General features: G+C 43.6%; 1 protein-coding gene across 3 annotated transcripts; it reads left to right on the top strand.

The window, feature by feature from the left end:
* Window positions 1–16,411: 16,411 nt before the first annotated feature.
* On the top strand, window positions 16,412–24,076 carry ZNF774 (zinc finger protein 774). 3 transcript variants are annotated; one of them, XM_025437779.3, is made up of 4 exons: window positions 16,412–16,803; window positions 18,894–19,016; window positions 20,990–21,096; window positions 22,142–24,076. In XM_025437779.3, exons 2-4 carry the CDS (start codon window positions 18,910–18,912, stop codon window positions 23,377–23,379), a joined length of 1,452 nt encoding a protein of 483 aa, XP_025293564.1. In that variant the 5' UTR covers window positions 16,412–16,803; window positions 18,894–18,909; the 3' UTR covers window positions 23,380–24,076. The 3 variants fall into 3 exon arrangements, with proteins under 3 accessions (XP_025293564.1, XP_025293563.1, XP_025293565.1); XM_025437778.3 differs by lacking the exon at window positions 16,412–16,803 and adding an exon at window positions 16,852–16,991; XM_025437780.3 differs by lacking the exon at window positions 16,412–16,803 and adding an exon at window positions 17,406–17,504.
* The last annotated feature ends 806 nt before the right edge of the window (window positions 24,077–24,882 follow it).

Genomic DNA, 24,882 nt, shown 5'->3' with positions numbered 1-24,882 from the left:
AGAGGGATTCCCATGATAGGTTTTTAAGTGAGAAAAGAGAGCCACAGAGCACTATGTACAAAGGTTGAAAAAGCAAATCTTTATGAGGGCCAGGGATCCCTGGGTGGCGCAGCGGTTTAGTGCCTGCCTTTGGCCCAGGGCACGATCCTGGAGACTCAGGATCAAATCCCACATCGGGCTCCCGGTGCATGGAGCCTGCTCTCCCTCTGCCTGTGTCTCTGCCTCTCTCTCTCTCTCTCTCTGACTATCATAAATAAATAAGTTAATTAATTAATTAATTTTAAAAAATGAATTGCAAATCTTTATGAGGGCCAGAGAGGCAACATACAATGTTGAGATGGGTCATTGGAAGACTTCTGGGAGAAGAGGAGGGCTCATGTTTCACCTGCAGGGGGCAGCCCATTACTTAGTGCTGCTCAGCTGTTCTAGGCAGAAGTGTGGGGCCAGTGTTGCCTTATATTGCAAGTTTTCAAGATTTTATAAAATATATCGATTTGAAATATTGGCAACTAATTGAAAGTTTAAAAAAAAATGCTATTTAGGTCAAGCAAAATCCATTATAAGCCTACAGGCTGCCAGACGGTGGCCCCTAGTATGTGGCAGTGTTTATGAGAAAAGCAGATGTATGAATGGAAATGTACGGAAAAGGGTCTGGAAGGATATACATCCACCAGACTTTTAACAGTGATTTCCTTGGTTAGAAGAAAAGAATAAGGCTGTTGAAGGCAGAGGTACGTCTTCATCTTTTCTGTATTATTTGAGACTTTGACCATGAAAATATTATTATTTACTTACTTTAAAAGGAAGAAAAGGGAGCATGTGGTGGCTCAGTCAGTTGGGCATCTAGCCCTTGATTTCGGCTCAGGTCATGATCTCACGATTGTGAGATCTCATAGGCTCCTCCCTTAGCATAGAGTCTGCTTGAGATTCTCTTCCTCTCGCTCCCCATCTGCCCCTCCCCTCACTCATGTTCGTTCTCTCTCTCTCAAATAAAGAAATAAAATCTTTTAAAAGAAAAAAAAGGGGAAGAAAAGCGCCCTATGAATTGAAAGACCAAAGAATATTAGTCCTATGGCCCCCTACACTGGGCAATATCATTGCTCTCTGTCTTAGGTTGCCAGCCCTCAGGAAGCAAAGAGTACATGTATTTTATATATATGTTACATATTTTTAATATATATTTTTTAAAGATTTTATTTTTAGGGGCACCTTGGTGGCTTAGTTGGTCGAGCTTGACTCAGGTCATGATCCCAGAATTCTGGAATGGAGCCCCCATGGGGCTCCCTGCTCAGTGGGGAGGCTGCTTCTCCCTCTCCTCCCTGTTCATACTCTCTTGCTCTCTGTCTCTCAAATAAATAAATAAATAAATAAAAATTTAAATGATTTTTTTAACTTTTATTTTTAAGTAATCTCAACATCTATTGTAGGGCTTAAATCTATAACCACAAGATCCTGAGTTGCATGCTCTACCAACTAAGCCATCCAGGCATCCCAGGAAAACTTGCTTTAAAAAAAAAAAAAAAAAAAAAAAAGGATGTATTTATTTATTTGAGAGAGAGAGAAGGCATGAGCAGGAGGTGCAGAGAGAGAGGGAGAGGGAATCTCAAGCAGACTCCATGCTGGGCTTGGAGCCCGACACAGGGCTTGATCTCAGGAGCCTGAGATCAGGACCCAAGCCGAAACCAAGAGTTGGACATTTAAACCCACTGCACCACCCAGGAACCCCTAGCAAAGATTGTATTTTTTTTTAAACTTTTATTTATTTATGATAGTCACAGAGAGAGAGAGAGAGAGAGAGAGGCAGAGACACAGGCAGAGGGAGAAGCAGGCTCCATGCACCGGGAGCCTGACGTGGGATTCAATCCCGGGTCTCCAGGATCGCGCCCTGGGCCAAAGGCAGGCGCCAAACCGCTGCGCCACCCAGGGATCCCAAAGATTGTACTTTTAATTAGCATGGTTTTAGTTGTTTAGGGAATATCTGTTTTTAGGGAGTAGAAACCCTCTTAGAATAGCTCCAGACAAAAAGGGAGATCTGGTGGGAGGTATAGGGCCACCTAGTAGCATGGGGCACGGGCAGCAATGAAACCAAGCCCACAGGGGACTGCAACTGAAATGGAGAAGCCATGTAGCCTGGCCAAGATCCAGCCCCCTTGTCCTCAAGTGTCTGCTGCTATTTGACACTGGATTCATTCCTCTATCTGGCAAGCCTACTTCCTCACTTCAACACATGTGGCCCCAGTGGCACCCTCAGGCCAGGGTTACCATGACCTCTCTGGTCTTGCAGTTTCAGGTAAGGAGTCTCCAGAGTGCCACGCCCACATTCCTGGGAGAGAGAATCTGACTGTGATCACTGAGTTTGTGACCTAGATCAAAAGTCCTCTCTGAGTCCTACCATCTGTCCAGGGAAAAGTAGAGTCCTGCAGTGCATACCTGCAAGGGACCCCCTCCAGTAGGGAGGGCAATTTCTCATGGATGAAGGATGTGGCCTGGAGACAGATCTCAAAAGGAGTCCAAAGGTGCAAGCACCAGTTCCTTGTTTATAGGCACTTGTAAACACTGGATCTGATAGAACATGTTAGTTCGTCAGGAAGGTAGCAGAACAAAGTGGCCAAGATTTGACATTTTGTTAGGGTGCAACCATCCTAATTGGTCCAGGCCTAAAGGAGTTTCTAGGATGCAGCCTTTCAGTTTGAAAACCAGGAATGTTTTTAAGCATTTCCCAGGATAAGGGACATTCACTGATAAACCAAGAAAAGTCCCAGGCATACCAGGGTGATTCCCCTGGATTTTGAAGTTAGTTCAGGTTTTGAATCCTGGTTCAGCTGCCATAGCTGTGTGTCACCCTAGGCAAGGCACTTTACCTCTTATACCTTAGTCTCCACCTTGTCAAATGAGGACAGTAATAGTCTTCTCCTTACAGAATAAGATAAATACCTGGCAAATGCTCAAAAAAATTTTAAGCAATTGAATAATAAACACAAATTAAAAATAGAAGTAAAATGAACAGGTCTCACTCCCACCTCTATCCCTCAGGCCACAGATCCTCGCTTGCCCCTGTCAGAAGTAACCAGTCTTGGCCATCTGGGTGGCTCAGTGGGTTAAGTGTCTGCCTTCAGCTCAGGTCATGATCCCCAGGTCCTGGGATCGAGCCCTGCATTGGGCTTCTTGCTCAGTGGGGAGCCTGCTTCTCCCTGTCCCTCTGTCCCTCTGCCCTTCTTCCTGTTTGTGCTCTCTCTCTCTCTCTCTCTCTCTCTCTGTGTCAAATAAATAAATAAGGACGCCTGGGTGGCTCAGCAGTTGAGTGTCTGCCTTTGGCTCAGGGCATGATCCCGGGTCTGGGGATCAAGTCCCACATCAGGCTCTCCATGGGGAGCCTGTTTATCCCTCTGCCTATATCTCTGCCTCTTTCTCTCTCTGTGTCTCTCATAAAAAAGTAAATAAAATCTTTTTATAAATAAATAAAATCACTAAATCAATCAATCAATAAACAAAATCTTGTTAAAAAAGTAACCAGTCTTAGCAGTTTCTCATGTATTCTTACAGAGAAAGTCTGTGAATTATAGAAATATGTATATACAGATCTTTTTAATTCAAATGTTGATAGGCTACACATTCTGCTGTGCTGTTGGCTTTTTTTTCTTATGTAATACTATATCTTGAAAAGCATTCCACATCAGAACATTTAGGTTTTCTTCATTATTTTTTTAAAGATTGAAAAAAATAAAATAAAATAAAAAAAAATAAAGATTGGTCTATTGGGACACTTAGGTGGCTCAGTGGTTGAGCATCTGCCTTGGGCTCAGGGCATGATCCTGGAGTCCCAGGATCGAGTCCCACATTGGGCTCCCTCATGGAGCCCACTTCTCCCTCTGCCTATATCTCTGCCTCTCTCTCTGTCTCTCATGAATAAATAAATAAAATCTTAAAAAATAAATAAATAAAGATTCATCTATTTACTTTAGAGAGAGCAGGGGGAAGTGGAGGGAGAGAATCTCAAGGAGACTCCCTGCTGAGCATGGAGCCCATCCTATGGCTTGATTCTGCAATGCTGAGATCATGACCTAAACCAAAATCAAGAGTTGAATGCTCAACAGACTGAGCTACCCATGCACCCCTGATTTTCCTCATTATTTTTAATTTTTCTCATTATTTTTAATGGCTGTGTAGTATTTCATGGCCTAGAGATATGCTAATTTATTTAGCTTGTCTCACATTGACATTTGAGATGCTAGCAATCTTTTGTTACTGTAGGCATTATGACAAACAATATGATATTATCTTGAATACACATTGTTGTGCACTATGCACACACACAGAAGTGTGGCTGTAGAATAAATTCCTAAATGTGTTAACAATTCTCCTACCAGCATAATGAGGCTAACTACAGTGTGGGGCCCAGAATGAGGGTAAAGAAAGGGCAGCAGCTTCACCTGGGCAGTATACTGGATTGAAGGCAAAGAGTGATGAAGCGATAGCCAATGGTGATTCTGGTGAGAAGTGGGGTGAGCCGGGAATGTTGACTTCTCTGATGTTAAGTGATGTATCCTCTAAATGATGCTCAACCCTCTGCCCCTCCCAGGGAAGGAAATCGAGATTCAAAGTAAGCATGACACTAGTTGGTTTACCAGTGTTCCTTCCAAGGAGACATATATTTTTTAATAAATGATAGTTGCAATGAAAAAAAAAAGAGAATAAATTCCTAGAAGTGGGGGTGCCTGGGTGGCTCAGTAAGTTAGGCATTGACTCTTGGTTTCAGCTCAGGTCATGATCCTAGGGTTGTGGGGTCAAGCCCCTTGTCAGGCTCTGCACTTAGCAGGGAGTCTGCTGGAGACTCTCTCTGCCTCTCCCTCTGCCCTTCCCTCCACTCACACTCTCTCTTTCTTTCTCTAAAATAAATAAATAAAGCCTTAAAATTGGGGCACCTGGGTGGCTCAATGGTTGAACATCTATCTTTGGCTCAGGTTGTGATCCCGGGGTCCTGGGATTGAGTCCTACATCAGACTCCTTGCAGGGAGCCTGCTTCTCCCTCTGCGTATGTCTCTGTCTCTCTCTGTGTGTCTCTCATGAATAAATAAATACACATCTTAAAAAAAAAATCTTAAAAATTCCTCAAAGTGGAGGTGCTGGGTCAAAGGAGCTATTGTTACCATTAGTTATCGTTATTAATATTATCAGTCTCTAAAAAGTCAGATGTTGGATCCACTCTTCCCTTCCAAAGGCAGGTAGATAGTAGCTATCCATCTGATCGTAGGGATCCATATCTAGAGCCTTTATTTTTATTTTATTTTTTTAAAGATTTTATTTATTTATTTATTTATTTATTCATTCATTCATTCATTCATTCAGAGAGAGCGAAGAGAGAGGCAGAGACACAGGCAGAGGGAGAAGCAGGCTCCATGCAGGAAGCCCAATGTGGGACTCATCCCGGGTCTCCAGGATCACACCCCGGGCTGCAGGCGGCGCTAAACCGCTGCGCCACCGGGGCTGCCCTATCTAGAGCCTTTAATGAGTAAGAAGTCAGTTAAGTCCTGGTACTGACAACTGGGAAAGCTCTAGAACATCTCTACTACTTCTCTCCTTTCACTACTTCTTTCCCTGTCCACTTTGGCACGTGACTTCGCTCCCACAAAATGGCTCAGTTGACACAGCGTCTCAGCCTGGGAATCTTAGAAAACAGAATCTGGAAAAAAAAAGAAAAAGAAAAGAAAACAGAATCTGAGGCGAAGGTTATATACCAGTACTGTATGGGCACGTGTATTCCGAGGGTAGCAGGAGCTGGGACAAGGGGAGTGAACCAAGGAAAGAGGAAACACGAATGTGAGAGCAGGCATTACTGTGGTGGCCACAGCTTTTGCAAGCACAGTTGCTTCCTCACAACTGTCACACGGGACATCTTTGAGAAACCAGATTAAGCTTCTGCATCTCTGAGCTTCTGTGGAGTGCCTGGGGTCAGGGGAGGACCAAGAAGGGGGGTCGTTTCCTGTAGGCTGCCAAAGTCTCTCATGAGTCAATGTTTGCCCCTCAGGATATCAAGTCCTTCTCTCTTAGGAGTTGAGCAGCCCAACACTTCCAGCAGTTATAGTGAATGCTAGGACCCAGGACAGCCTCCGAGGCCCCTGTGAATCTGCAGGGCGCATCGCGTGAGTCCCAGGACTTCGAGGTGCTCCCCGAGGTCTGTTACGTCAGCAGCAACAGAGAACCCGCATGGCAGAGGTAGCAGCACAGGTGCTGGTGTAAGGCCAGGTCTTGTTTCAAGCGGAACAAGGAGCAACCCAAAGTAAGTTACCGCTCATGTTCTGGCCAGAAAGGAAGGCAAGAACAGGATTTTAATAGCACACAAAGTGACTTTGGTGCAGTTGGGGACATTGCCATATTTCACTGATTCTGAGATGTACAATTTTGTTACCCTTTAGTGGCAGCAGTGAAGTCAGGATGCATCTCACAATTGACAACAGGTCAGTTTTTGCTTGTTTGTTTATTTAAGATTTTATTTATTCATGAGAGACATAGAGAGAGAAGCAGAGACACAGGCAGAGAGCCTGATGCAGGACTTGTTCCCCAGACTCCGGGATCACGCCCTGAGCCGAAGGCAGATACTCAACGGCTGAGCCACCCAGGCATCCTCATCAGCATTTAATTGGCACTTTTGTTTGCTTTCTTAGTGGCATGTGGTGGCATTTTAGATGAAATACAGTAATTTATTTAAGCTGACGTGTATCAGCATGTCTCTTGATATCCTGGACCCAGAAAGATTCTCACACCAGAGGCACTCCCATCTCCTATGGGGAAGACCCATAAAAGGAAAAGCAATTAACAAATTCATAAATCAGGGACCTCATATTCCCATTGTTGATAATAAACTTTCACTACAATTAATATGACCATTTGTTGCTTGCACATATCAGTACTTGAAAATGTTTGTTAAGGTCAAGTCCAGGCTGTGAAACCAACGTTCTTTTGTGTGTTTGTGCTGAGTAATAGCTCCATGAAGGTAGGACTCCGTGCTGAAGATTAATGCCTCCTTTGCTTTGACAAAAGTGCAACAGCAGGAGTCTACTCTTTTAAAAAATGTTTTAATTTTAAAAATTTATTTGAGATAGAGCATAAGCAGAGGGAATGGCAGAGGGGAGGAGAAGCAGGCTGAGCAGGGAGCCCAGTGCAGGTCTCAATCCCAGGACCCTGAGATCAGACCTGAGCCAAAGGCACACACTTACCTGACTGAACGACCCAGGTACCCCTCCACTCTCTCTTTTCTTTAAAATATTTTATTTATTTATTCATGAGAGATAAAGAGAGAGAGGGGCAGAGACACAAGCAGGCTCCATGCAGGGAGCCCGATATGGGACTCGATCCCAGGTCTCTAGGATCATACCCTGGACCGAAGGCGGCGCTAAACCGCTGAGCCACCCGGGCTTTTTTTTTTTTTTTTTTTTAATTGTGTATAGGTATGAGTGTGTTTAACCAGTATGATTCAGGTTTTTATTCATATTTAATATCATAAGTTGTGATGCTCTAAAATGTAGTCTTTAGGGGTACCTGGATGGTCTCAGTTGGTTAAGCGTCTACCTTGGGCTCAGGTCATGATCCAGAGTGCTGGGATTGAGCCTGACATCAAGCTCCCTGCTCCTTGGGGAGCCTGCTTCTCCCTCTCCCTCTGTAGCTCCCTTTGCTTGTGCTTGCTCTCTGTCAAATAAATAAAATCTTTAAAAAATAAAAAATAAAATGAAATGTGGTCTTTAGAGTCTAAATTCTTTATATTCAAAGTGTAGTCCTTGAGCTAGCAGTATTGGACAATGCCTGGGAACTTGCTAGGAATGCAGTCTGAGACTCCATCCTAGCCATGCCTGCTGAATCAGAATACATATTTATTTATTTATTTATACTTATATTTTTTATTAGAATACATATTTAAAATGTAAAGTCCCATGATGCCTGGGTGGCTCAGTGGTTGAGCATCTGCCTTTGGCTCAGGTCATGATCCTGGGTCCTAGGATTGAGTCCCATATCAGACTCCCTAACAGGAGCCTGCTTCTCCCTCTGCCTGTGTCTCTGCCTCTTTCTCTCTCTCTCTGTCTCTCATGAATAAATAAATTTAAAATCTTTAAAAAAATGCAAGCTCCCAAATCAACTGATGAGTGGATAAACAAATATGATCTATCCACACAATGCAATATTATTCAGCCATAAAAAGGAATGCAGTATGATGGATGCTATGACATAGGTAAACCCTGAAAATATTATGTTAAGTGACAGAAACCAGACACAGAAGGTCACATACTGTACGATTCCATTCATTTGAAATGTCCAAGATAGGTAGATGAGTGTTTGCCTCGGGAATGAAGGAAAGGAGGAATCTGGAGTCACTGGTAAATGGGTGATGGGTTTCTTTTGGGGAGTGATGGAAATGTTCTAGAACTAGAGAGTGGTGATAGTTGCCCAACATTGTGAATATACTAAACACCACTGAGTTGTACACTTAAAATTTTTTAATTTTATGCTACATGAATTTTATCTCAAAAACATTTTTTAAATGAAGCCAACATAGCACATTTTCTGCAACTTTTAGCAAATCTGTTTCTTTTGTTCCCACAGGAGAGAAAAAGAAAATGCTGCTTAAGTCATTGCAGTAGAAAGAAATGCCATCAGCTATTCATTGTTCCCCAAGTAGTACAAAGTGAAAATCCTGTGGCTTTTTTTTTTGGATCATCTATGGAAGTGTAAAGTAAAGTAAAAGGTTTCCAATAAATACAGTGCTGTGTTAATATCATTAAAAGTTAAAAATAGGGTGCCTGGGTGGCTCAGTTGGTTGAGCGTCTGCCTTCAGCTCAGGTCCTGATCCTGGGGTCCTATGATTGGTCCCATGTTGGGCTCCTCACTCTGTGAAGAGCCTGCTTTTCCCTCTCCCTCTGCCCAATGCTCCCCCGCTTGTACTCGCTCTCTGGCAAGTAAATAAATAAAATCCTAAAAAAGAAGAAGAAGAAGAAGAAGAAAAGCAGTAGCAACCCCCACCCAGGGTGATTCATGTAGCTATTAAGGTTTGAGAAGCACTGCTCTCAAGTTCATCTCCTTGACTACAAGACCTCTGTGTCCTTCCTCACTCTCACTGGGAAAATTCTTCCCTTTTCTTAAAGGCAACCCCAGATGTGGCGCTACTTCACTTGTTAAGCTTGGCCTTCCACATCCTCCAGGAAATGCCACCCCTTGGGTTAGGAGGGGGCCTCTCTCCAGGTCTGTGTTGCAAGGCCTCTCTGCGCCCCAGAGAGCAGAGCTGGTGCCCAGAGTCCCAGACAGCGTCTGTTGGGCATGGCTGTCTGCATTTCTTAGTCTGCTTCCTTTTTTTTTTTTTTTAATTTTATTTATTTATTCATGAGAGACAGAGAGAGAGAGAGAGAGAGGCAGAAACATAGGCAGAGGGAGAAGCAGGCTCCCTGCAAGGAGCCTGATGCAGGACTTGATCCCAGGAACCCAGGATTACACCCTGAGCTGAAGGCAGATGCTCAATCACTGAGCAATCCAGGCGTCCCTTGTCTGTCCTTCTTCTTTTTTTTTTTTTAATTTTTATTTATTTATGATAGTCACACAGAGAGAGAGAGAGAGAGAGAGAGAGAGGCAGAGACAGGCAGAGGGAGAAGCAGGCTCCATGCACCGGGAGCCCGACGTGGGACTTGATCCCGGGTCTCCAGGATCGCGCCCTGGGCCAAAGGCAGGCGCTAAACCGCTGCACCACCCAGGGATCCCTGTCCTTCTTTAAACAACAAAAAAAAATAAGACACCAGATGCCAACACAAGTAAGAACACCAAATGGAGTAGGGAAAGAAAGATTCATCTTCTCCTTGGAAATATCTGAACTGTGGTTCCTGCTCAGCCAAAAATTTTTGGTATACACACACACACACACACACACACACACACACACACACACTCAAAGAGGAAAGATATGTAGCAAAATATTAACAGTGGTTTTTAGTGGGTGGTAGTATTTCTCTATATTTCTAATTTTTAAAAAATGAATGCATGTTATATAATCATAAAAATAAATAAAAGTTTTTTTTGTTAGAGGAAATAAACTGCCCATGGTGATGGAATGTGTGATTTCAACATGCATTTTTAAATAGAGAATGTCTGTCTTGCAAAAATTAGCCTGTGAGGGTCACAAAGACTTCCTTATAGGATTCACAGTACACAGAAAAATCTTTTATGAAACATGTTGGGTCACCAGAGTCCAGAAACAAAGTTGGTTCCCAGATCTTAGAAGGAGGTTGTACAGAAGCCTTCTGGAAATCTCAAGGCCCTCCTCCAAATGAGAACATATCTTTACAGAAGATAAACTATATCTTCTGTAAAGAGAGAGTTCTTGAGAGAACTACCTCATTATCATATCTGTTAGTGATAATCCCTGCCTGATCCCTTTTATCACATTAGGCATTAGATGCTTTGTTTTGAATCTCCACCAACAAGAAGTTGAATTGGTTAATTATCCTGAAGTGGATCAGCTTAAAAGGGTTTCAAATGGGATCCCTGGGTGGCGCAGCGGTTTGGCGCCTGCCTTTGGCCCAGGGCGCGATCCTGGAGACCCGGGATCGAATCCCACGTCGGGCTCCCGGTGCATGGAGCCTGCTTCTCCCTCTGCCTGTGTCTCTGCCTCTCTCTCTCTCTGTGACTATCATAAATAAATAAAAATTAAAAAAAAAAAAAAAAAAAGGGTTTCAAATAATTTTGTTGTTATTATTAGCAAGGATCAAAGTTGCTCTTTTTGTTTCTAATTTTCTTCTTTTTTAGGTGAATTATCTGAACCCTTTACAAAGAGCACATTTAAATGGGTAATTTTAAAATACGGCATTAAAAAATTAATGGGTTCATGGAGAAAGATTTAAAATACAGATGAAAAAAAAATTCAGATGAGGGGATCCCTGGGTGGCTCGGTGGTTTAGCACCTGCCTTCGGCCCAGGGTGTGATCCTGGAGTCCCAGGATCGAGTCCTACATTGGGCTCCTGGTATGGAGCCTGCTTCTCCCTCTGCCTGTGTCTCTGCCTCTCTCTCTCTATGTCTATCATGAATAAATAAATAAGATCTCTTTAAAAAAAAAAAACTATTAAAAAACTATTAAAAAATAATAATAAAAAAATAAAATAAAATACAGATGAGTGAAAGCTATTCCTATATTTATGTATGTGTGTATATATATGTGTGTGTATATATATGTGTGTGTATATATATATACATATATATACACACACATATGTGTATACACATGCATGGATTTTTTTTTTTGGACAGAAATGGTGCATTAGTGGAGAATTTTTAAATTTCAAGCGCCTGAACTTTACCACTCAATCTAGCTTAGGCAAGAAAGGAATATTTATTGACTCATAAAATAAACAAGGAAAAGTCAGGGTTATTTCTGGCCTTGGTGACCAAAGACTTAAAATCTCCCAGGACTGTTTCCCTGTTTTTGGCTCTCTGCGTCTGGCTCCCTGTGATCCGTTCATTCTCTCAGGCCACAGTTCATCTAGCAGGAAACAGGGCTATGGATCCCGACAGCCTCATATCTTCCCATCTTCACCTGTAGGACAGAAATGGTCTTTTCTCTTCAGTTCTAGATTAAGAAGTGTGCCAGAGAAGGTCCCTGACAGGCTCATCTTTGAGTTACCGGCACACGCTCTGACAAATCATCGTGGCAAGGTGGCTCAGTCTGGGTCCAGTACCCACTTCTAAACCAAACCCTGTGACAGAGGGAGGGTCGTATAAGAAGATGCCAACTCTCATCTGAACCATGGGTGCTGTTTTCTCAAAAAGATCAGGTGCCATTTCTTGTAGAAGGATAGTGTGCTGGGGGATAAATGACAAATATCCACCACATACAAATGGGATCATATTTCACCTGTTTTGCCACATGTTTTTGTTTTTCTTTTTATATTTTTCATTCTTCCATGTTCTGTGTTATTTCAGTGGTGATAATATTTAATGGCAGAATGATATTTTTTCCCGGAACCCAGACATGATGACTAGAAGTGACCAAGACAAGAGCCACACACTAAGGTTGGCAGAGCAGGGACACAGAGGACACCTAAGTCCTTGATGGCATCCCAAAGTTGCTGTACCAGCCCTACTTCTAGACTTCCTGATACATGAGGAAAACAGCCCTTAATCTGGATAAACCACAGAAGTCAAGTTTCTCTTACATACAGCCAAGTGCAGTTCCTTATAGGGGTGCTTCCAGGCAGCCTTCCACCATTAAAACTAGGCTGGAAAATGTATCACCAATGGGAAGAGAAGAGGGAAAGTGATGATAAAAACCCCAAAGGGGGATCCCTGGGTGGCGCAGCAGTTTGGCGCCTGCCTTTGGCCCAGGGCGCGATCCTGGAGACCTGGGATCGAATCCCACGTCGGGCTCCCGATGCATGGAGCCTGCTTCTCCCTCTGCCTGTATCTCTGCCTCTCTCTCTGTCTCTCTGTGTGACTTTCATAAAATAAATAAAAATTAAAAAAAAAAACCCAAAGAGGGGACACCTGGGTGGCTTAGCGGTTGAGCGCCTGCCTTTGGCTCAGGTCATGATCCCGGGATCTGGGATCGAGTCCTACATTGGGCTCCCTGTGAGGAGCCTGCTTCTCCCTGTGCCTATGTCTCTGCCTCTCTCTCTCAATCTGTGTCTCTCATGAATAAATAAATCCTAAAAACAACAACAAACAAACAAACAAACAAACAAAAAAAACAAAGAGGTTGAAAGGGAAATTAACATAAAAGAAATTGCTGCCTATTTATTTTTTGAGCTGTTAAAGGAAACCAGACCCAGAGATCACCCCCAAATCAAGATGTAGTAATAATTACAGTAAGGTAGAAATGGCAGCCATAGATGAGCAGAAAGAGGGTCAGAGGTAGTACCCCAAGACTTACTCTGTGGCACATAGAAGATTCCAGAAGTCTCCACGTGCTACCAGTGAAGGTAACCAGAGTATCTGCAGGTAAGAGCCAGGAAGCCTCCCAGAGTGTCACCATATGCCTGAGGACCTGTGACCAAGGCATCAGGACAGCAGCTAAGCAGGTATCAGAGAGAATAAACCTCCAGGTTTATGGATCAATGGAGATGGAATGAGGACAGAAGCTGATATGGTGATCTGGTGAGGTGACAGCACAAGGCGATGAGTAGGAGCCAGTGTAGAAGGTCAGCTGAGAATCGGGGTCCCATCCTTACTGCTTCCCCTCACACCCTGGTAATATCTTGGGCTAAGTGGAAGGGAGACCATTGGTGGAGAGAGACAGCTCTCATAGGGAGTTTAAACTTTAAATTTACCAATATTTACCCAAATTTGACTATTTTAAACCCAAAATGTTATTTTTAACTGGTAAGCAGAAGAATTTCCTGGGGATGAGAATCTCCTGAGGAATCTTAGTTTAATTATAGACACTTTAAAAACTTTTTTTTTTTTACATCTGGGTCATACTGTGTACATTGTGACTGCCCACCCCCCTGCTTCCCATACACATCTCTACTATCAGTTTCCTTAAGGAGGTGTCACAGGAGTTTGACCAGGTACATCACAAGGAAAACATCCTAAAATCCACTTTAGTCCTGAGACAGCTGATCTCTGAGGTGGCCCAATGATCCGTGCCTCCTAGTGTTCATGTCCTTGTCCCACACTGTACTAGGGTTGGTCTGCATGACCAACAGCACATGGCGGAAGGGATGGGATATCACTCCCAAGGCTAGATAAGCTTCTGCTTCTTTCTCTCAAACTTGTCATTCTAGGGGAACCCCCTGCCATCTTGTGAGGAGAGGCCTGAGTGTGAGGAGGAAATAGTCACATGAGTGAGCTTGGGAACAGATCCTCTGGCTCCAGTCAGGCCTTCAGATAACTGCAGCCCCAGTCAACACCTGGAATGCAAACTCACAGGAGACTCTCAGAAACATCCAGTTAATGTTCAGATTCCTGACCCATTGGAACCATAGTAAATGTCTGTTTTATACTATAAAGTTTGAGGGCTACTTTGTTATACAGCCATAGATAATATAGTCCCTTAGATATTTCAGTTACATGGGATGTCTGGATGATTCAGTCAGTTAAGTGTATGACTCTTGATTTCAGCTCTGGTCATGATCTCAGGGTCATGGGATGGAGACCCACTTGGAGCTCCGTGCTCAGCACGGAGTCTGCTTGAGGTTCTCTGTCCCTCTCCCTCTGTGCCTTCTGCTTGTTCTCTTTCTCTCTCTCTCAAATAAATAATTTATTTTTATTTTTATTTATTTATTTTTTAATTTTTATTTATTTATGATAGTCATAGAGAGAGAAAGAGAGAGAGGCAGAGACATAGGCAGAGGGAGAAGCAGGCTCCATGCACCGGAAGCCCGATGTGGGATTCGATCCCGGGTCTCCAGGATCGCGCCCTGGGCCAAAGGCAGGCGCCAAACCGCTGCGCCACCCAGGGATCCCTCAAATAAATAATTTTTTAAAAGATTTTTATTTATTTATTCATAAGAGACACAGATACAGAGGCAAAGACATAAGCAGAGGGAGAAGCAGGCACCCTGTGGAGAGCCTGATGCGGAACTTGATCCCAGGATCCAGGGATCATGACCCAAGCCAAAGGCAGATGCTCAACCACTGGGCCACCCAGGCATAACCTCAAATAAATAAATCTTAAAAAAAAAAACAAAAACAAAACAAAAACCTCTCACTCCCTCTGCCCATGCTCTCTCTTAAAAAAAAAATTAAAATTAAATTTAAAAATCTGGTTACAATACCTGCTAAAAAAACTCGCTTTTCATCCTCTCCTGCATTGCCTTCCCTCTGGCACACCTATGACCACCCAACTCTCAATGGGTCATGGTCCTTCCCTAAGTGGCCACCTGGGGCACATGGCGTCATTTCATCTACTAGCTGCTTTTATTATAAGACCAAGCTTCTCCTCCCCTTCTTCGTCCCATCTGCCAGTGATGAATAAAACACTGAGAGAACAAAGCTGGGGCAGAAGGAATAGAGGCCAGAGAGAGAGGCAGGAGATAGCCAGAGCCAGATTCAGTGACTCTTTATTCCTCTCCTCTCTACACTCTATGCTGATTGATTGGAGAGCCATGGAATCTTCCAGATGGCAGAATTACCAGAAAGACCCCTGAGGGGCCTGGGGGTACCTTTGAGTCTCCTGGTCCTGAACCATGTTCCAGTTATATGAGGCCTGGCACTCCCTAGGTTTCCAGGGTGTTCCTTGCTGTTTCTGGGTTCCCATGAGGTTTGTTTTCCCTATTTCCATCTAACTAAAATACATCTGCTAAGCAAAACCAGACATTTGGCTTTTTCTTTTTTTCTTTTTTTTTTTTTTTTTACGATTTATTTATTCACGAGAGACAGAGAAGCAGAGACACAGGCAGAGGGAGAAGCAGGCTCCATGCAGGGAGCCCTGATGTAGGACTCCATCCTGGGACTCCAGGATCATGCCCTGAGCCGAAGGCAGCCCCTCAACTGCTGAACCACCCAGGCATCCCCAGACATTTATTGTGGACAGAATCCCCCAAATACTATTGTGATTATTTTGCAGATAACTATAGTTACATAGCAAAATGATTGAGATGCAATAGTTACATGAAAAAAACCACAACAGAATATTATTTGGTATTTTAGTATCTTCTATTATTTCTCTCCTCTGTCGGCCTGCGAACTTCATGAAAGCAATGGTCATATGTGATTCCTGTGGAACAACCTAGAATGTAGAATGTTCCCAGTGACTGTTAGAAGATGTACCATACACGTTTGTTGAAGGAATGGTTAAATTAACATTGAAGGAGTCTTTCCACATTAGCCATGAGCTAATAATTCTAAAAGAACAAATGTTCTTTTTTTTAAGATTTATTTATGTATGTATTTATGTATGTATGTATGTATGTATGTATGTATTTATTTATTTATGATAGACATAGAGAGAGAGAGAGAGAGAGAGAGAGAGGCAGAGACACAGGAGGAGGAAGAAGCAGGCTCCATGCCAGGAGCCCGACGTGGGACTCGATCCCGGGACTCCAGAATCGCGCCCTGGGCTAAAGGCAGGCGCCAAACCGCCAAGCCACCCAGGGATCCCCTTCTTCAGTTTTTTTAATTGCACTAAATCGATAAATAGGGTAGACAGGTGTTTTCTTCATTGTAGAGAAGGGCTTCTATTATTTTTTTAAATAAGGTCCGGCCCAGAGTGAACACTGGTTCTCACATAAGACCCGGTAATCTCCACAATTTGGAACCCATACACATCTCCTAGACTATTTGACACCCTCGCCAGCCTCCTCTGGCTATTAGCGGGTGTATTAACCCATGGAGAGAGACTTGTGATGCCAACGGAAGGGAGCAGAACGTTTGTTTTTCCTCTAACGGCTTCTGCCTGGGGTCTCTTAAGGCATAGTCTTGAGCTGCCCTGGAGCCGGCTGGCTGCAGACACCGTGCAGGCTCTGGCCCCCCAGGATGGGGATCTGGCAGAGGAGCATCCACACGCCCGCGGCGCTTGGCAGGGGACGAGGTTCCAGAGCGCAGTTGGTACAGGGCTGCTCCGCGGCAGTCGGGCGAGGCCAGGAGGTTGCATCTGCATATCCCTCTCTGGATGTACAGTCTCTGGATCCCTCCCCTGAACTCTGGAGAAGTGGTTCCAGCGGTAGGGAGAATTAGGTTTAGTGCTTGCCACCGCTCCGACCTGGGTATCCCGGGACTCCCGAGTCCTCCGAGGTCTTGTTCGAGACTACATTTCCCAGAAGGCCGCGCGGTGATTGAAAGTTCTATCAGCCTATGGACGGACAAGGCTTCTGGTCGCGGAAAACGAGGAGCCAATGGTAAGGGGAGAGGGGCGGTGTTTTCCGGCTGCGGGCTGCCGAGCCCACAGTCCCACCTGTGTCCCCTCAGCCCTGTCACGAATCCGGGTCGGGTCCAGGGAGGGACCACCTCCGCGTTGTGGGCCGGGTGCGGCTCGGCGGTGGAAGACTCTCACTTCCTGCTCCATCCCCGGCCAGGCCCCGGGGCGGTGAGTGATGCGGGGAAGGAGACAGCGGCGGTAGCCTGGGAGCGGCTGAGGGGCGTGGAGGGGACTCGCCCGCTGCCGCGGTGTGGTCCCGGCCAGGTCTCCGCGCTCTCCTTTCGGAGCCCGCGGGGTCTGCTGAAGAGTGGGGAGAGGTAGCTGCGGCTTTCTGTGCCGTCGTCGGGATAGCCCATCCTCTGGATCAGTGTTCTCGCCCTCGGTGGTGGTCCCCGGCTTCAGCTTCGGACTGTGTGACCCTGTGACCGCGGCGCCCTGATTAGGGCCTGCAGCACTGCGGGGCGGGGGGGGGGGGGGGGGTGCCGGTGTCGGCCCACCCCCGCCGTCATGTCCCTATTAATAACCCCAGCGAACAAGCCGGGGCTGCTCACAATGGCAGTCACAGAACCTCTGTGTTCTGGGGCCTGCGGGGTCACCTGGCGGGGTTGGGGGGGCGGGGCAGGAGAAGGCGGGAGGAGCAAGGTTTCTGTGACTCTCTCCCCCTCAGTCCGTCTCCTGCAAGTAAGCCCTGCATTTATGTTTCCTAATGGATGTAGAAATAAAATTTATGCTCAAAACTTAGCTTTTTTTTTTTGTACCTTCTAATGATATTATTTTAATCTAGAGAGATGAAATGTATCCTTGTGGTTTTTAGGTCCTTAAAAACTCAGTACTTTATAAATGACCCAACAGCAATGTGTGGATATGCATAAATGTTTCCATAAAAAGGGTGGGTGTCTTCTAGGAATACCCAGGTGCTTTGATTGGCGAAACAAAAAAAAAGGGAGGAGATGCGGAGAAAGACTCCAGCATCCTCACTCCAGTCTGGTTGGTCCATGGTCCAGTGAAATGCAGAATTTTTAGTAACAGGTTCAGCTGGCTGACTTGTGTTTGTTTCTATTGGAAACTCTTTAAGCCATCCCCACCCACAAAAAACCCCAAACAAAACCAAAACCCCCCCAAACATTATGTTTCTCTGATTCCTAATGTCTTACAACATATAACTGAATAAATTACTGACCCATCCAGTAATCTGACCATTGCCCTCCAAAAAATTTAAAAAAAAAAAGGTTTATTTATTTATTCATGAGAGGCACACAGAGAGGCAGAGACATAGGCAGAGGGAAGGGCAGGCTCCCTAGAGGGAGCCGGATGCAGGACTCAATCCCAGGACCCTGGATCATGACCTGAGCCAAAGGCAGACACTCAACCACTGAGCCACCCACACATCCCCAAACAATTTTTTCTTGACACTGCTATCAGTTTTATCAATGTGTTAGTGCTTGTTTTCAGGCCCTATGGGTTTTGTTTTGTGCTTTTTTTGATTAAATTTTATTCTATTTTCCAGCATATCCATGTCCTTTTAGATCTCATTTCTGATTCCATTAAACCTTGAAATAGAATGGTACCCAGGGTCATTCCCTTTGGGGCTCTGCATAGTCTATTCCTTGAGGTTGACACCCAATCTACAAGCCAGGAAAAGTCGGCTGTCCTCATAACTAATATGAGTATAATGAAGTCTGAAGTCCACCATTTGCTGGCTTGCTGGGGAAAATGTTGTTGGAGAGCTTTTCACAAATCAAGTCATTGTCCCATGTTCTCTTCTTTATCTTGTCCATCATGCACAATTTATTCCTCAAAAAGCTAATGTTTGCCAACTGAGGGTTCTGTAGATGTGTTTGGGAGCTCCAGCCCTCACTTAGTGTTGTGAGTGTTGGCCAAGGTAAGGATGATATAAACAAAGAAAAAGAAAAGCAACCCTTCTGTGGTTGATAGAATTTACCTCATTGCTATTCTAGGCTGGGGGGTGGGGGTTGGTTCTTTGGGTGTACTGGGGCTGTCCTTTGGTTTTGAGACAATGGCTAGAATGTCCAGAGAGCTTTCGATGCATACTGAGGTCTCTTGCTTTAGGAACTGATGACTCTCAATGATGTGGCTGGGGACTTCAGGGAAGAGTGGGTTACCTGGACACCGCTTAGAGAATTCTCTTCAAGGATACCACCCAACACAGTTAGAAGAATGGGCTCTCAGAGGGTAAGGATGCTACTCCCCTTTAGATTTAAGACTTAGGTTTGTGAGAGGGTCCAGGTCTGAGTGGTCTCTAGGGATGTTGGTCTCTTAGAGCTCCAGATATCTGTGAGAGTATTTGTTGCCTCCCTGGCAGAAAAAGACTAACTTCCACTTTTTTTTTTTTTTTGGAATGACTTCCATTTTTATGGCACTTTCTCGCTTATATATATCTTTGACATTTATTGTCTTGTTAATATCTCACCCTAACCCTTTGATGTGGGTATTATAATCTCCCTCTTTCAGGTCAGGACAGAGACTCAAAGTTAAGTGGCAGAGGTGAGAGTCCAATCCAGGTCTTTGTGGCAAAGGAGGAGGGAGCTGTGTTTTTTTCTGTCACTTAGAAAACAAACAAACAAAACAAATCTCCAGTGCTCTTCCTAAAATACAATGGCTACCCCTTCTCCTTGCTTTACTTCATATACACTCCTTGAAGAAAAAGGGAGACAAAATGAAAACAAAACAAAACAAATCCCACTCCATGCCACTACTGAAGAGTTCCTATCCTTCCAGCCATTGTTTTAAGTATATTAACAAAAACAAAAGGAAAAAATGGGGATTGTACTGCAAGTGCAGTTGTGCATCTCACTTTTTTACATATTGTGTTGTGAATATATTTTAGACAATAATAATAGACAACATTTTTTCTATACATTGCTTAAAATAACCACTTAGTATTTTATTATATGGAATATAATAACTTATATGAGGTTGAACCTCATATTTAACCATCTTTTAAACTACCTTTTTAACTTATACAATCGTAATTTCAGTATGGCTCAATCAAATATGATTATTCCTTTTTCATGGAATGTTTAGGTCATTTCCAGATCCTTTCCAGTTTTGTGATAAACATCTCTTAGCTAACTGTCTTTCTTTTTTAGGTTTTGTTTATTAAAGTATAGTTAGTTAATAATTAGCTAATGTATCTTTTGCACAACTTTTTTTTTAAGATTTATTTATTTAAAAAAAGATTTATTTATTTTTTTGTAATCTCTGCCCCCTATGTGGGGGGTCAAACTCACAACCCTGAGATCAAGAGTCACCTACTTTTTCAACTGAACCAACCAGGTGTCCCACAACTTTTTTTATTATTATTATTTTTTCATTTCCTTAGAATTCCCAGAATTAGAATTGCTGGATCAAAGAGTCTGGGTTAAATAATAGTGACAGCTAACATTTATTGAGGACTTACCACTTAATCCTTGCAACAACACTATGAGGTAGGCCTTATCATTATCCTTGTTCTACAGATGAAGACCCTGAGACACAGAGAGTTTAAGTAAGTTTCCTGAGGTCACACAGCTAGTAAGATGAAGGGTTAAGGTTGAAACTTAGGCAGTTTGCATTCTTTACCTCCATACTATATTGTCTAACTGTATCATTGTTTTTATTTGATTTTCTTTGGTTAATGGTGAGGTTAAAGGTTTTTCATGTATTTAAAGACTGCGTGTGTATATGTGTGTGAATTGCCTATTTATGTCCTTTGCCCTTTTTTTTTTTCCCCCTTACAAGTATTTGTTTTTTTCTCATGGCTGTATTTACTGCTGCCTTCTGGGAAAAGTTTAAAGCCCAACATTATAGTTAACTTCCCTGATTCTTTCTAAGGGTGAGGTCATGGCAGCATTGTTTCTGATAAAATTATCTCTCTACATGGGTTTAGCCTTGTGCCTTCAGAAATGAATTATTGTGCTCACTCTAGAGTTTCTATCACCCAAGTCTGGTTGTTTTGTTGTTGTTTTAATGGGAGGAAAGGGGCTTTTTTCTTAGCCTTTTGGGGAGATCATCCTGTTTTATCACTCCTTTCAATGAGACCAAACATGTTAGCTTAGCGTCTCCCTGAGCTTTTCCCTCCACTTAGGGAGAGGAGAGCTTGGCTTTTTGGTCAGGCATTGTATGGTTGGCTCAGATTAACATCCTATATTCACCTTCCTGTATAGGATTTCCAGGCCAAGTATAGTCTCCCAGCTGGAGCAGAAAGAAGACCCATGGGTGCTACCACTCCAAAATTTTGAGGCAAGGAAGATCCTAAGAGAAACGCACACAGGTGAGATGTGAATATTATCCAGTGGGAAGAAATCTCACATTTCAGCCCTTGTTTAGATGAAGAACTTGGAATGCTGCCATAGACTTTTGTTCACTATTAGAAGTTTAAATCTGACTTCTTGGGCAATCAGTAATTGACCAAATAAAGTCTTCATTTAATTTTTATTTTAAGTAAACTTTATATCCCCAACATGGGGCTTGAACTCATAACCCTAAGATCAAGCAAGAGTCACTTGTTCTACCGACTAAGCCAGCCAGGTACCCCTAAAATCTTCATTTATTTTTTTAAAGATTTTTTAAAAATTTATTCATGATAGACAGAGAGAGAAAGAGGCAGAGACACAGGCAGAGGGAGAAGCGGGCTCCATGCATGGAACCCAATGCGGGACTCGATCCCGGGTCTCCAGGATCACACCCTGGGCCGAAGGTGGCGCTAAACCTCTGAGCCACCCGGGCTGCCCAAAATCTTCATTTATTTATTTTTTGTTTGTTTGTTTGTTTTTAAAGATTTATTTCAGAGAGAGAATATGTGTGAACAGGAAGAGAAACAGAGAGAATCCTCATGCAGACTCCCCTCTGAGTGTAGAGCCCCACACGTGGCTCAATCCCAGGATCCTGAGATCATGACCCGAGCCAAAATCAAGAGCTGGATGTTTAACCAACAGAACCACCCAAGCACCCTTCAAGATTCATCTTAAAACAAAAAAGGTTTAGGAATTTACATTTTTCTGTAAGCTTAATGAACTTCAACAAACTTTTTACAAAATGAGAAGTGCCTGGCTGACTCAGTTGGTGGACATGTGACTCTTGGTCTCAGGGTTATGAGTTTGAGCCCCATGTTGGGTACAGAGATGACTTAGAAATAGTGTTTTTAAAAAATTAAAATAATTTAAAAAACCTTTTCACCAAATGAAAACTTTACAGAAAGTCAAATTAAATTGTCATCTGTTGCTAACGTACTAATCTCATTCTTTCTAACTGCCCTCTGATGTTTTTCCCTGATAACTGGTTAACTTTGTTCTCTGTTACTTTTGTTAATTTTTCAGACTTTGAGAATCAGGTGACAAAACTCAATCAGGACGTTTCAGAAATAGCAGAACAATGTGGAACATCGTCTGAAAGGGCCAATGAAGATATTTCTGACACTCCTGGATGGGGAGGGAACTGGGAGAGGGATCTTGAAATAGAAGGGCAACATGGAACCCTCTCCTGGAAGGAGAAGAAGCCCCTTCCACAGGAGAAGGATTTAAACAAGCTACTGGATGGATATGTAGAAAAGAAGCCTGTGTGTGCAGAATGTGGAAAAAGCTTTAACCAGAGCTCCTATCTCATAAGACACCTAAGAACCCATACTGGTGAGAGGCCTTATAAATGCATTGAGTGTGGGAAAGGCTTCAAACAGAGTTCAGACCTTGTTACCCATCGCAGAACACACACAGGAGAGAAACCCTACCAGTGCAGCGGGTGCGAGAAAAAATTCAGCGATAGCTCTACACTCATCAAACATCAGAGAACCCACACAGGTGAGAGACCCTATGAGTGCCCAGAATGTGGGAAGACTTTTGGGCGGAAGCCACACCTCATAATGCACCAAAGAACCCACACAGGAGAGAAGCCCTACACGTGTCTTGAATGCCATAAAAGCTTTAGTCGAAGCTCAAATTTCATCACCCATCAGAGGACCCACACAGGAGTGAAGCCTTACAGGTGTAGTGACTGTGGGGAGAGTTTTAGCCAGAGTTCAGACTTGGTTAAGCACCAACGAACCCACACAGGAGAAAGGCCCTTTAAGTGCCCAGAGTGTGGGAAGGGCTTTAGAGATAGTTCTCACTTTGTGGCACACATGAGTACTCACTCAGGAGAAAGGCCTTTCAGCTGTCCTTACTGCCACAAAAGTTTCAGTCAGAGCTCACATCTGGTCACACACCAGAGGACACACACAGGTGAGAGGCCATTTAAGTGTGACAACTGTGGGAAGGGATTTGCCGACAGCTCTGCCCTCATAAAACACCAACGGATCCACACAGGGGAAAGGCCCTACAAATGTGGTGAATGTGGAAAGAGCTTCAACCAGAGCTCCCACTTCATCACCCATCAAAGAATCCACTTAGGAGACAGGCCCTATCGCTGTCCCGAGTGTGGCAAAACCTTCAATCAGCGTTCCCATTTTCTCACACACCAGAGAACGCATACAGGAGAAAAACCTTTCCACTGTAGTAGATGTGACAAGAGCTTCCGTCAGAAAGCACATCTCTTATGCCATCAAAATACCCATTTGATCTAGGAAATGGTTTGTAGTGGTTCTTCTGCCACTTTCCAGATTTTCATTTCTGTTGTCTCCAGGTGCTACATATAGAGAAAGGCTAAATGTGGGTGTCAGTGGCTCAAGTTAGGCCCTGGTCTGTCCTCTGTCTTTTTCCTACACTTTAATGACAAAGATAAACCCATAGGCCACAAATAATGTTCTGAACACAAAAGGCATTCCTTCAGTGTTTTTAACTGACCTTAGGGAAATGTAAGCTTGATGGTTGATGCTTGATTACTAAAAGAGGAGTGAGATACATTATCACTATTAATGATAAGTATTTGAGATGTTTTTAAAGATTTTGTTTATTTATTCATGAGAGACACAGAGAGAGAGGCAGAGACACAGGCAGAGGGAGAAGCAGGCTCTTCCTGGGGAGCCAGATGTGGGACTCGATCCCAGGACCCTAGGATCGTGACCTGAGCCAAAGGCAGACACTCAACCACTGAGCCACCTAGGTGCCCCTAATATTTGAGATCTTATTATAAGCCCTTACAGCTGTATAAGCCTGGCTCTTAAAAAGACTCCCAATACGTTTTTTTTTCACTCTTACGACTCCATAAGGAATTCCTTAGTGCAGCCCCGTAAGCCCAGAACTTGCAAGAAATTAGATTGCAACTAAAGGATTTGGGGTGTGAACACAAAGATTTAATAAAACCAGAAAACACTCTCTGTATCCAGTGCTATGCAGACATTAGTCACCAGATGTCTCAGTGCCATGACAAGGCAGAATTCTCGTAGAGGATGTTTGTGGTCTTATGACTTCAAAGCTGAGAGAATTTCTGAAGCCCTTTGTGCAGCAGTGTATAAAGTGCTCCCACTGGAGATTTGCTGCCACCTGAGGCAGAGAAAATAACCTGCGACAAACAAGCCCAAGGGACCTGGAAGAGGACTGTAAAAATATGGGATCAAAATTGCTGGGATGTTAAATATTTCAGGGGTCCTTCCTGGCATCTAGCTGAAGGAAACAAAACTCCTGTTTTCTAATTGCCTGGGCCATGGGCTCTTTAGTCTTAAGTTAATGCAACTCTCTGATTTTTTTTTTTTTTTTTGTAGAGTCCATTTTATGCACTAGTACATTCCTATATTTAACTGAAATAAATTGAGGGAAGGCTGTGTGTCGGAAAGAACACTGACTTCATTGAGAGGGTGAGGTGTTTGAGTGCTGGCCCCGACGTTTAATTTGGCCAGACTTTACCTTCTCTCAGCCTCTACCTTACTACCTACCTCACAAGGCTCTTGTGAGGATCTAATGTGTGCACACACACAAACACTTTGTTGTTAAATTATAAAATAATAATGTCTCTAAAGTTCAGTATTGTTGGAAATGTCTTTCCTCCAGGGAACTCTGGCTAATATTTCTCCAGGTGTCCCATGTTTCTCTCATAATAACAGATTTCTTTCTTTATCTGTTGAAAACCTAAGGCCTGCAATCACTAAACAACTCATTGTGGGTCACATAGGCAATGGAGGAGCCAAAAT

Source organism: Canis lupus, chromosome 3, assembly GCF_003254725.2.
Source record: "Canis lupus dingo isolate Sandy chromosome 3, ASM325472v2, whole genome shotgun sequence".
Lineage (NCBI taxonomy): Eukaryota > Metazoa > Chordata > Mammalia > Carnivora > Canidae > Canis > Canis lupus.
Note: the sequence above shows the minus strand (reverse complement) of the source record. Positions and strands in the feature narration are given on the sequence as shown.

Bases quoted from the DNA above. Each gene is read 5' to 3' on its own strand.
- ZNF774 (XM_025437779.3), top strand. From the start codon at position 18,910: ATGATGTGGCTGGGGACTTCAGGGAAGAGTGGGTTACCTGGACACCGC. The intron at 19,017-20,989 runs GTAAGGATGCTA...CTTCCTGTATAG, and splicing joins GAAGAATGGGCTCTCAGAGG to GATTTCCAGGCCAAGTATAG. The intron at 21,097-22,141 runs GTGAGATGTGAA...TTAATTTTTCAG, and splicing joins CCTAAGAGAAACGCACACAG to ACTTTGAGAATCAGGTGACA.